Below are 13,633 nucleotides of genomic sequence, written 5' to 3' on the forward strand. Positions count from 1 at the left end.
CAAACCGTCAGTGCGAGTCCAGCAGGTAATCACATTACCTATAAATAGCTGGAGCTGTTATATCTGTGCTCTCTTAAGCTCATTAAGTGTCTGTGTTCTGCTGAGGGCTGTCTAGCACACTGTGGTGCCCTGATAATTTATGAATGGCTGCTTGAGATCATTTGTCCTCTGCCTGTCACTCTCTGGTTGTGATACATGACGAGCACGTGAACACGTCAAAGTGGAAGAAACTCTTTTCCTCCAACTTCACACAAAGCTTACTGCCCCCAAGTGGTAGTAAAATAGATTGCCCCAATCTTGAGACTGAAACGATGCTTTGATATTAGCTGCAGGAGTGAATAAAGGTGAATAAAATGCAGTATGTTTATACTGACAGCAGTGCTGAACTTTGGCCCAGAGAAATAACAATAAATAAATGAATAAATAAATAAATAAATAAATAAATAAATAAATAGTTTTATTATGTGACCCTCTACAATTCAGATTATTTGAACTGGGGTTCTATGAGGTACTTATCGATAGTCAGTGTATTACCGACAGTAGATGGTGGTCAACTTGCACCCAGTTTGAAGAAGCAGCAGGAGTACAGTATAGGAAGCTAAACTAATGTATTTTAGCAACCTAAATAAAAGGCCCACCTGAAAAATCAGTGTCGGTTTAAGTGCACTATATTATAGAATATTTTCACCCCCTTACCTTGCCTTCAAACAGGTTTTTCCAACAGGAAACCGCTGTTTTGTAAGCCAGATGTTGCTCTCTCAAAAGCAACCAAACCCCTTTAACAAAAACAGTGATCTTACGCAGGATACTTGTCTACTGCTACCTCTGTTTGTTTTATTGTATGACTGGTGAGTCCAAACTAAAACATGAAAGTCACTTAAACATAAATAACACAAACAAACTAACAAATTGAGGCAGCAGTAGACCAGCGACTTCCGTGTTCTCTGAGGTAAAATGACTGATTTCACCAATAGAGTTCGGTAGTTTTGGAGAAAGTGCTTATATAATAGCAATTCCCCGTCAGATAAGGGTGTCTGATGGCATAGCATACACTCAAACTGACACTGACCTTTTAAGGGGCTAAAATACTGTTCACAGCAGTACATTGCTTAGCTTCCTACATGGTACTCCAGCTGCTTCTCTAAAATGGGAGAATGCCAATCATCTACTATAGGTAATACACCGACTATGGACAAAGTACCTCATGTGACCCCACTTCAAAAAACCCAAACTATCCCTTTAAGAGGAACACAGAGGCCAACTACAAAATTGTCTGCCATGTAGGGCAGTCTTTATGACAATGCACCACATTTCCTCCACTGAAAGGGCACTTTCTGTGTCCCACCACCACCACCACCAACATATTACAGCTTAATTTGTTTGTGTCTACTGGGTTGTTATGGTCCTCTGCCTTATGGGCTGTGGGGCCCTTGTTTGCCATGCACACGCTTCAGTGAAAGGGCATATGCAGATTTTCTTAATGACACATGCACAAGCATATGCCAACTTTTGTCAGCCCCTCCCATCTCACTCCATCACCCCCTCCCTCCTTTCAGCTTAGAGACAACCTATCATCAGAGATCGTATCTAGCCTCTGGTGTCTTGTTTCTATGAGTCACTCAGCAAAATTATATCTAGTAGCACTTCAGAAAAGCAGTTAAGTTTTGGAGAAAGACCACAAGGATTCTTTATTTTCACATACAGATGTTTTTTTTAAATATATATATCTTTTTGTTTGAGTAATCCCTTACATTGATGCCAATTACAATACTGTCCACTGAATGATTGCTAGCACATGGATTTAACATCACACTGACACAGCTGTCATGGACATAAGACATGGAATCATTGGAAATGCTACCAGGCCAAATATATGACTGTATCTATAGACAATGAAGCCACATCCACACCAGCTGACACAAATAAAGTTTTTCTAGATGATTCCAACATTTAAATTAGGATCTCTATTTGACCACATGTACACTTGACCATTGAAGAGCAACAAACAAACAGTGTACCAGATATGTATTCATTGTGTCTTTTTATAACAAAAAATAAAAATAAAATAAAACACCAATGACACTTTAAAAATAAATTCACCTTTTCTGGGCGTCAACTTAAAAACAGATGTTCATACTTCTAATCTCGACATATAAATATACAGTATATACAAAATAATCTTATAAAACAAAGAGAGAAAGATCAGTGCTTCATATTCTTAAATTACTAATGAAATACTAATCTTACAAAATAACATTATTGGTTCAGTAATTTCCTTTGAAGGCGTCCTTGGTACGATAGTCACTTCATGTATTTCTTTGTCTTTATTTAAGGGTGATCTTGCATAAGGTAAAACAAGGCCTTATCCTCAGTTTCCCTGCATGGAGCTACAGCATATTGCATCTTTTGATCTTTTATGTTACCTCCATTTTGCTTTGCAGAGGAATCAAGATAAGATGGGCACGAACACATATATAAGGCTTTGTGATCTAGGCTGCATACATTCTTTATAAAAAAGGATTTACAAAACTGATAACCCTAAATATCCTTCAAAAATGAACCGTTTTCAGTAGTTTTTGTCCCTTTTTGATTTATCACAATGCTGATTTTTGTTTGCATAGCGCATTGCAGGCCACAAAAAAAGTGGAAAAGGCTGGCTCCCTCCACAGGCTTGTTGGCAGTAAGTTGATTCGTTGATTGCTGATTACTGCAATAAGGCGGAGAGGAGTGCATCAAGATAGTCCTCTTCTTCTAATCAACACGCAGGCATAAACATCTCAGCCTGCAGCCCTTGTTGGATGAACTTGGACGGAGCAGACAGAGGGTTGAGTCGAAAATATCGAAGGCCCATCCACCGGTCAGATTTGCTCATTATTTGTCTTTTTCAGTCTTTACATTCTCACAAAGTTTAGTAGCTTTAGTTCTATTGAGTTCGAAGAGCACACTTGCTCCATCCAGTTATCAAGTTTTCAAGAGCAGCAACTTGCATTTAAATAAATCCCAGTCTATCCACACTTGTAAACAGTCCACAAGAAAATCCAATGTTGACAGTGAATAATATCTTCTATTTATTATACCTGAAAAACAAGAACAATAAAAAACTTCATGAGTCCTTCAGCAGTTAATGACAAAGAGAAAGACAAGAAAATGCTATTTTTGGTTAATAATAATGGTCAAGAAACAATAAAGCGGATACATTACACAGACAGTAGAATTTGCAAACAGAGCTACTGTTATGTCAGGCCTTGGTTTTTGGACTTCTGTTTTCAAGCCTTGAGTTTGGCATTATGGAGGTTGACAGCTTGACATGGTTTTTTGCAACCAGAGCGTGTGCAGTACTGACAAGTGAGTGCGACTTGGGCAGTGTTTGGTTTTGGCTTGTCTGTTCAGCAGGATGTAATGGTGGAATGCCTTTCTTGTTTTACAGCTAAACAGAACACCAAAATATGAAAGAAATAGGCAATGTAATAACAGAATCGTGATCCTTGATGAAGTTTGATCTGCACTGCCTAATCTGACAGTGTGATCTGAGTTTCAGGAGGCTCAGTTGGAAACTATAAACACAATGTTGGCCACCAGGTACCACCAGTGGACTAAATTATGTTTTTGAAAACATTTTACACAAGGAAAAGGCAATGTAGTAACATGATCTGGATCCATATTTAATCAGCACTGACCAGTTTGACAGTTTGGTCTGAGTTTTGTGAGCCTGCAACATTGCTCTGGACAGACTCACTGAGAATGACTTGTCAATCACGCAGCAGCCACACCCTAAAGCATATCCTGCCTTATTTATTTTACTCTAAATGGGACCATAATTTTCAAAATGAAATCATGCTGTATTGAAGAAGACTTGAAACTAGTGCTCGAGACCAGAAACTCACTATGAAACTGTGAGGCCATAAATCAAGTGAGAAGCAGAGTCATTTTCTCATAAGACTTCATACAGTCTGACTTCTTTTTACAACCAGCGGAGTCGTCATCCTGCTGGCCAATAGAAAGAATACAGGTTTAAGGCACTTACGCACTGGCTTCACTTTTCAGACCTGGAAGCTCTGTTCACTTATTCTACTGTCTGTAATCCATTTTGGAAATAAGCTTACCTCAGTTGCAATGATGCATTCATTTTTCTCCTCAGCTATTACAAAGACAGACTGGTACATCGAGTCTCTGGAGGAACATATTGTTGATATTCTACACTCTGGCCTTTCACTGTGGAGTGAAGATACATCATGTCAGTTACTGAGCACAAAAACAAAATCAGTGACCTGATGTTGTAAACAAATTATGACTTGTCAGAACCTGCAACACAAAAACATTAACATAATAATATACAAATACAACTGCTGATTCAATCCTTTCATGTGCACTCACCTGTACATTCTACACAAATGTTTTTTTTCTTCTATTGTCTTTTCACAGTTTTCATCTTTGTCCAGAAGGGACAGTTCATCCTTGTACCCCGTGGAGGTTTTATAGTCCAGGTGGTAGTGGTTGATGTGTTTGTGATTGGACTTTTCTCTGGGACACTCCACCTCCAGATCAATCTTTTTATTGTTGTTCTTCAGCTCCAGAGTGGAGATGAGGTTCTCTTTCTGAAAGTCACCCTTGGAGAGGTTGTTCATGGTCTCTGAGTCCTGCTCTTTGTTTCTCTGTTTCTTGACATGACGTATCACCACCACAACCATGCAGAAAAGCACCAAAACGGCCACCAGACCAACTCCCAAGCTGATGGCTGCCAAGCTCAGCTTGTCAGAGGACTGGGTTGAAGGCACACTGTCGGACTGGCACTGGGGGCCACTGTAACGGGCAGGGCAGATGCAGGTAGGCTGGCCTTTTGCTCCGATGGTGCAAGTCCCGCCATTCAGGCATGGCTGAGAGGCACAGCGGTCTGTTGGCTTGTCACAGTGGTGGCCTGTGTACCCTGGAGGGCAGGTGCAGGTGTAGTCATTGATGCGGTCTATGCATGTGGAGCCATTTGCACACGGGTTCCTGGCACACTCGTTGATGTTGATCTCACATCGAAGACCTGTGAAGCCTGAGCGACAGCTGCACAGCCGGCGGTTACCGCGGATCATACAATGTCCACCTATGAAAAGAAAACAGCATTATAGAAGCTTTTCTTCTGTCTCATGCTCTATGATTAGTCTTTTAATTGGTCAGTCCAGGGTTTTTAAATCCCAAATCCCCTCAGACTAAGCTTGGAAAAAAGGCAACCTCCTTAGTTTGCTTTGGATAGTTTTGCTTAATTGACCCTTCCTAAGTCCTGCCTCTTTTCAGTCTGTGCTCCAATGACAGTTGAACAAGCTTGGTACCTCAGTCAACGTCCTCCTTTCCTGTTTCTTGTACTTGGATCTGCTATGCACTAGTTTTATTTATGTTGAAAAGCAAACCAAATTTTAATGATGGCTGAATTTTTTGCTAGGGTACCTGTAAAAGCTATTAGCTCATGTTAGCTGAATGTTAGCTAACTAGCTAGCCAGTTTACATCAATCATTAGCTCACTACTTGGCTTGCATTTCTCCAGGACAAGGTTGACCAATGTATCAATCGATAATAAAAATAATTGTTTTAATTTTCATTAGCAGCACTAATTATATTTTGTACCTAATGATTAAGTTCATTGTTGATTAATCTGTTGATTACTTCCTAGACTAATTGATTAGTTGTTTGGTCTATAAAATATCAGAAAATGATTTTTAAAAAATGTTGATCCCTGTTCCCATAGTCCAAATCTCTTGTTTTATCCATGACCCAAAAATATTCAGTTTACTGTCATAGATGACTAAAGAAACTATAAAATATTCACATTTGAGAAAATTGAAATCAGAGAATTTTTCTTAAAAATTGACTCAACAGTTAATCAATTATCAAAATACTTGACCATTAATTTAATAGTCGACAACTAATCCATTAATCATTAAAGCCCTACTTGTGTTTCAGATTGTTTCTAACACAAATGTACAGAGACAAATAGAGACTATTAATATTTGTTGAAAAGAGAATGGTGTATTACCATTGGCGCATTGCAGTGAGGTACATTTATCCACCTTCCTCTCACAGTTCAGTCCAGTGTAGCCTGCTGGACACTCGCATGTGTACGTATGCCCATTGTCTGTCTCTCTGCACTTGCCACCATGGAAGCAGGGTTTATCTGCGCAGGTCAACATCGTGGGTTCACAGTGTGTCCCTCCAAATCCCTGTGGGCACACGCACCTATAGCCGTTCTCAGAGTCCTACAGGGGGAAAAGATATACAGTTTATCAAAAAGCTCGCTGTCAGATGTTTTGTTTTATCATATCCTGTTCACGACTGCCCCAACGAACCCCATTATCCTTAGTTTGAATTCTATTTACAGTCTGCTGTCTGTGAACTGGGTCATCTACTGACTTGACAATCGATAGCATCCTCCTGCACCAGCAGATAGACCAAGGCAAAAACAAAAACAGGAAGGCCTGTGTTGTGGGAAAGGAGAGAGAGAGACTTCCGCACTCACCAGGCAGTGACCTCCGTTGCGACAGGGCTGGCTGTCACACTCCCTGACCTCCAAGTCGCAGTTGACCCCGGTGAAGCCCGGCAGGCAGGTGCAGGTGTAGCTGCCCTGGCCTGTGTTCATACATGTGGCCCCGTTGGCACAAGGCTTGTGGTGGGTGCAGTAGTTCAGATCTAGAAACAACATAGAGCTGTCATGATACTAGAATTTTAAACTTCAACACATTACTAGTAGAAAGAACGATACTTGATACCTCTTTCAAAATCACATCAAAAAGAAAAACAAAGACCTTTTTTTTTCTTTCACACAGTGCTGGTACAGTAAAAAAGTCACTGAACACTGCCTGGTTTAGCTGCAAGCCAAATTTCAGACAGGATAATAAAGACTTAACTGAACTGAGTTTTTTTTGCCTACAGCACTAACATTTCATTCAGTTTCCTTGCAGTTTAAAGAAAGAGGTACAGTTACTCACCTTGGTCACAAAATATGCCTCCCCAGCCTTCCTTGCAGGTGCACTGCCACGGTTCTATACAGGTACCATGTTTACAGGATGGATGGAGTTTACACACATCACAAAAGAGCCCCTGCCAGCCCTCTCTGCATCTGTTCACACATGACACAGTAAAACATGACTGTTAGTTCACACTAATATTTTTATTCACCATGACATATATACAATATGACCTTTTTGTGACATGAATAGATAAAGAGATTATTTAATATTTGCTCTACTTTTAATAAAGGTGATATTTCTTGTGGTCATTGTGAATTAGAGCTTGTCCAATACTGGATGTTTGGGGCCAGCGCTGGTGTCAGTATATCTGCCAGTATGGTTTATACAGAATACAATATACAGCATACAGAATAAACACACATTTTTTGCAATAATCACTCAAAAGTAGTTAACACTTGTGACAAAGGAGGCAAGATATATAACAGTAAGTGTTATTGTCCAAAATTATATCAGGGTACTGATACAGTATGGTATGTTCGCTGGTATTTTTAATTATTACAAATAACTAAGTTAAAAAAAAGAACAAATAGAGCAAAAATATATATTAAACCTGAATTCATATAAGTGTTCAAATATACATAAAATGCTGCCTATAAAGCTAACAAATAAAAACTATCTGCATTAAGTTCTGTTAAAAAAAAAATATTGGTGCATATCGGATAACAGCAATAGAAACTGACTTAGCTGTGATAGGTCAATATTAAGATGATAATATCAGTCAACTATATGGTCGGGTTCTGCTGTAAATGAATAGCATTGTGTTTTGGCAGTATGTGGTTCTCCTGATAATTCCCCTAATAATTTAATACTTATGAATAGGCAAAAACACACACACACACACACACACACACACACACACACACACACACACACACACACACACACACACACACACACACACACACACACAAATCAGTGAAAACTCACTTGCACTCTCCAGGTAATGTGCAGTTTCCATTCCTTTCATTGCATCCTTCAAGACAGATTGCTGTAAAAAAAAAAATGGAATAAAAGAAGAAGACAGAGATATTTAAAGCTCAGTGTTTGTAATTCTGCATTGGCTCAAGCTGTTAATAAGACTTTTATCACCTTTAAATGCATTTCGTAGCGTAATAAAACCTGTTACCTGACTACTTCAGTGGAAAACATAATACTCTGTGTTGTATGTGACATTGATTCCTCACGGTTTTATGGTGTTAAACGGCTGGTTAGAGCGCAGCAGATGCTTGTTCTCTAAAAAGCAGGACAGCTGCCCCATTGTTATCTGTGGGCAGTGGGAGCCCTGAGTGCAGCTGCTGTCCTGCACCTCCTCAACAATAGAGCCGCCATTTAGTGGCGCGTGGTGGCAGATAATGCCGCGATTAACCCCGGCGCGCGCTGCTGGGCGACCACCACCGACCCGGGATTAAAACCGCACGCGCCCACCGTGAAAGTGGGTGCTCGTTGTCGTCAGATTTCTCCTACATCTCCTCTTTTGTTCACACCTGTGATCAGGTATTCTATACAGTGAAACTCCAAATAATACTTATTTATTTTAAAATTTACAATATGTCTCTGACTTATTTGGCAAGAACGTCTAAAACAAAAGGTGCGTAAAACAGTGCAAACACAGGTGTTACCAGGGATACTAATTAATGTCCATTCCTTTTAGGGAACCTTAATTAGTATCACTGGTAACACCTGTGATTACCCTACTATTTCATGTCAAAATGGCTGCCGTGAAAAAAAAACAAAACAAATAATGTACAAAAAAGTCCCAAACAAAACTCACGGTTTATTCTCAAATGTCCAATATATGTCACTTTTTGGCCTGGTTAGTTAAATGTTCAAGAATAGCATTGCTGTGTGGAAATAAAAAAAAAAAAAAAACTCTTTTCACGGACCCTTTTCTCCAGCATATCAATATGAAATAGTAAGGTAAACATAGGTGTTAACATGATACTCTACAATATCTACTTTTATTTAATATTCTGTAAATATGGTCACTGTCAGCTTAATGTTTGCCAACTCCCTTTTGGACCAATGTGTAGGAGAGACCGGGGTCAATTGTAACTTTTTTAAAATTACATTTTCTGTCATAACTCTTGGGCTACTGGAAATACACATAACATAATATGTGCAATAATCAGTGATACAGTTGATATATTTTTTCTAATAAGGAGATGACTATAATATTACATTTAATACAGGAAGTAGTTGGGGTTACAACTGCCCCCTTGGTGGGGATAAATAAATTATTTGAATTGAGTTAAAAGTAATTTTACATTTAAATTTAATGAAATATGTCAATATTCTAACAGAAAAGTAAATAAGCACAGACAAACAAGGTGCTTACATTGGGCCATGTGGGACAATTATAACACTATTATATTTGCCCCAGATCTTGCAGCCTCGAGCAAGTCTTGTAAGCTAGCTAGTGACACTGATATTAACATAGTTTATTCATGTTCATTTTCAACCAGTAACCTAGAGATAAAATTTATGTAAGTTTAAATTTGCAGTCATTTAAACTTCAGACAGCAGAAGAAAAATAAAATACATCTTAAAAGTAACTTTTACATCTCAAAATCAGTTTTTTGTTGAAAAGTTCTGCTGTGATAAAATGATCCTGCTTCAGAAGGAGGATCCTACTGACCATGAGCAGAGTAAGTGTTATCACCCTTCTTTCTGATTGGAGGAATTAAGTGTGTTACGACTGCCCCCGTTACAATTGCCCCTAGTCTCCCCCTCACCAAAATATGCCCTCTTGTGACCTTTAACCACAAACAAAGCAAAGTGTCCATATGGTGTCTTTACTCTTGCTTACGTTCTTGGCAGTATTCTCCCTTCCATCCTGGTAGACAGGCTATTTGCCCGTCAGGCTTGCAGGTGTAGTGGCCAAAATGGTCGTCTCTCGGAGCGCATATTTTGGAACAAGTGTCCCCGTAGTAATTGTCATTGCAGATGAACCGGTATGAGTACCTTAGCTCCGTCTGCGTCCCGCTCTGCACATCCTGGGACCACTCAGGCCCTATTCCCAACTGTCTTTGGATGGCAAAAGAACTAATCAAGAATTCAGGGTTGGTGGTGTCTGAAAAACAGAACATCAGGCATTTAAAGATTAGTTTTAAAAAGAAACAACAGTTTATAGTGTAGTTGATAAATCCAACAATGATTCCTTTGGTGATTTGTGTGACAATATACAATCTGTACACTCAAATTTCCTCTTCCTTTCACATTATTCCCCTGCTATGTTATGAAGGACCTAACAAAAAAGGTGTAAAATCCAGGAAAGGGCTGTCATGGGATTTTTTTGGCAAGGCTCCGTGTTCTCACTTAAGCCTGTGCACTTTCCCATGCAGGCCAAAAATAAAACAAGGGAAGTGCAATTGTGTTGGAGAGATTTGATTGTAAAGAATTGTCGTGTGACTCATAATAAGACATCCAAACAAACACTGATCCATGACGCTGGAAATGCCAGATGAATTTGCCAGCCAGCCAGCAGCAAGTTGAGTGAGGGTTATTGATGAAATGTGTGACAGGTAATAATAAGTCATCTATAGGCTGTTACACTTTGCATGTCTCCCTCTGGTGGCGGACATAGACAGTGCATGTATTCTCACCTCCAGGTGGGTCCGCTGCAGGAGAATACCAGGCTTCAATAACTAATGAGAAAGCACCCTGTGGGGACAAATGAAGAAATAAATGTCACCAAAAACCTGAAAATACATGAAAGACACATTGTCTTCAGCTTAATTTCAATGAGCTACTGATGTGGCCCTTGTCCCAGCATTTTAGAATAGTTATAGTTCACTTTAATTTGCTACAAATAATGAGAATGATGAATCATGAGAATTAATTCTGTCATATTTGCAGTAAACCACATAAAATCTCAGCTACACTGTTTAACTTTAAAGCCATGATATGCAACATTTTTCCGTATTTTTTCCGTATTTTCTCATTATTTAGCTGTGCTCTTACGAACCCAAAACGTCTGTATTTGAGGTCCTGGGGGACTAAACAAACAACTATCTTTCTGCTGCCTCTATGAACAGCTTGGACAAAACCTACTGATTCTACACTGTAAAATGTCACACAAGAATGTAGTGGAATCAGCTAATCTTTTGTCATTAACTTATCATAAACAGATTTTTTTTATAATTCTCAACTTAATTTAACTCATGAGTTGTTCTGACTTGAAATTTTCTGACTCAAAATGATGAGTTGAATACATGCACAGCTATAAGTTCACTCAACTCGTTAAATTAAATTTCAAAAGGAACATGACCATTAGACATCTTTTAACTAACTACTTATAATAAGTTTAGAGAACTCACGTTTTAAGGTAACCTTATAAGTTGTACCTGCTTAAAATCATTTACAGTACCTTTAATGCATGCATTTGACATTACAAAGCACACACTTATGGCATGATAGTGAAATAGTGAGTAGTTGGTTAGTGTTGATCTGATCTAGAGCATAAAAGTTTTTTTTAAGGCTAATGATTTTCTCAAAAAAAAAAAAAAAAAAATACTAATAACATAAAGTAAATTATTTTTTGTTACTGGAAGTCTAATTCCCCACCTGTCTCTTCACTTCATTACTAAATTAAATTAATATTAAATTTGGTGTGCAGCTACATATTAAGTTGGCTTCAGCAGGACAGGTGCACTTACCGGCCAGGTGAAGTTGAGCGGCAGACGCAGCCGGGCGTCCCGCTGCTGGATGCTGAACGAGTCGGTGCCCAGAACAGGTGTGGTGACTCTGCCAAATATACAGTCTCCGGGAGACACCACCGTCTGGAAGTTCTTCAAACAAACCCTGAAATATGTCCTGCAGCCTGCGGTCATGCTGCAACCCTGTCCATTTGCCAGCAAACCTTGAGTATTCTGAAAGTGATGGAGATCTATCTCGAATACACCTGATCCATGAACCTAAAAGGATACAAAAAGTGAGCAACAACAAAATAATACAACATATTTTTTCTTCTAAAATAATAATTTCCTAATTTGCAAATATTAAAAAAGCATGCTACCTCAGTAAATATTGTCATAACTATTGCGAGGATAGAGGTGAACCAAACGGCCATCCTTTAGAGTTTGTTGTGCGTATCCTTAAAAAATCAGTTTGTCCTGCAACAAAACGCTCCTATTCCGAGAAAACGAAAAAAAATAAAAGTGATCAAAATAAATATAATCCTTCTTCCAAAGCCTGTAGGACAAGATCCAGCTCCGCAATCCGTATCCAGAAGAAGAAGTAGTTCAGAAAAGACCGATTTATCCAGTGCTTGAGGTTAGACTAATATCAGTAACGTCAATATCCACAAGTGAGTCTGTCTGCGGTCTTTCTGTTGCCCATCCATCGTGCCGGTCAGATGTGTTGTGAGTGTGCTGTGCTGATGCGAGGCTCGGGTTGCCAACAGTGATGCGGGCAGCATGTGGCGGAGCATCAGCGCATAGTGACTCCCCCAGTGAGGGGTGCCTGACGTCCCTCCCAGTTTATATACCGCTGTGCAGTGCCATTACAGACACTGACAGTCACTTCAGACACCGCCCACTCTCCTCTCCACCTTTTTCCCCCCCTTGAAATATCATCATCAGATATTATAATTGTGGAGGAGATTGTTCTTGTCTCACCTGGTGCAGAAAAACGCGGTTTTCTGTGAGTTGAATGCAGATTGCTCATCATTTTAAACTTAAACCAGGGTTTCCACAGGTCCTTAAAAAGTCTTTAAAAAGACTAAAATACAGTAATCTGAGTTATAGGCTTTAGAAATGTCTTGTACGATTTTGACAGGTTGTAAAATTGACTGGATTATGAAGTTAACGTTACCATAATACCCTTAACAAGTTAACACTATTTTAATAACGTTGCCAGTATGGACGTGAAATATGATCTTAAATTGCATTTATAATTATCTTAAAATGTCTTAAATTTAGTTTGTTGCAACCTGCAGAAACCTTGTAAGAATTATGCAAAAACAGATTCAGAATTGTAAAACAGTTAATTCCAAAACATACAGTGAATTCACTGTTGGCTACCATTAGAAACCAGTAGTAAGTTCCCCGCAAATCGGTCATTTTTCTGCAGGGATCACTGACTGTTCGTGCGTCTTTACGCGCCTGGACACCCTGAGAGCCTTTTACACTCGTGACCTCGCAGCCTTCTCTCTTGTTTCTTGTGTTTATTCTAGATAGAGAGGATGGAGCGGGAGATAACTCCACAGCTGTATGATAATGGATTCTTATTGCAAACACATCGTCCCACTCATAAATCAGCTGAAGAACCCGCGTTTTACAAAAATCTGGCGCTTAAGTGAGTAAAGAGGGCTGCCCAAGGCTCACTGTAGGGGAGACTGGGGATGGTAGCAACACTTTTTGTTTGTAACTTACTGATTTCTCAAACTTTGATCTACAGTACCCATATTTGTCTACAATAAAACTCACTTGAACATCTGCTACACAATCAGAGGTTGTGTGAGTTAATGACAAATGGAGATGAAATTAAATTTCATATCATAATTACAGTGACTAAAATTATCACAGTTATCATTAGCATAATATTGTTAAAATGTGCTGAAAATATCGAGAAAGTACTGATGCACTTTGAAATAATATCACAAACTTTTGAAAATCTCACAACAATTT

The 13,633-nt window shown here is 39.1% G+C and overlaps 1 protein-coding gene across 1 annotated transcript; it reads right to left on the bottom strand.

Moving 5' to 3' along the window:
• Nucleotides 1–1,657: 1,657 nt before the first annotated feature.
• On the bottom strand, nucleotides 1,658–12,748 carry LOC146310634 (delta-like protein 4). Its single transcript, XM_084742429.1, has 11 exons — nucleotides 12,022–12,748; nucleotides 11,663–11,920; nucleotides 10,610–10,667; nucleotides 9,814–10,077; nucleotides 7,935–7,995; nucleotides 6,966–7,096; nucleotides 6,497–6,666; nucleotides 6,017–6,236; nucleotides 4,375–5,089; nucleotides 4,104–4,212; nucleotides 1,658–3,077 (listed from the first exon to the last, which is right to left on the bottom strand). Exons 1-11 carry the CDS (start codon nucleotides 12,073–12,075, stop codon nucleotides 3,072–3,074), a joined length of 2,046 nt encoding a protein of 681 aa, XP_084598555.1. The 5' UTR covers nucleotides 12,076–12,748; the 3' UTR covers nucleotides 1,658–3,071.
• Between the last annotated feature and the right edge of the window lie 885 nt (nucleotides 12,749–13,633).

The sequence above is a fragment of the Lutjanus erythropterus genome, chromosome 18 (genome assembly GCF_056507025.1).
Source record: "Lutjanus erythropterus isolate fLutEry1 chromosome 18, fLutEry1.hap2, whole genome shotgun sequence".
In the NCBI taxonomy this organism is placed as follows: domain Eukaryota; kingdom Metazoa; phylum Chordata; class Actinopteri; order Lutjaniformes; family Lutjanidae; genus Lutjanus; species Lutjanus erythropterus.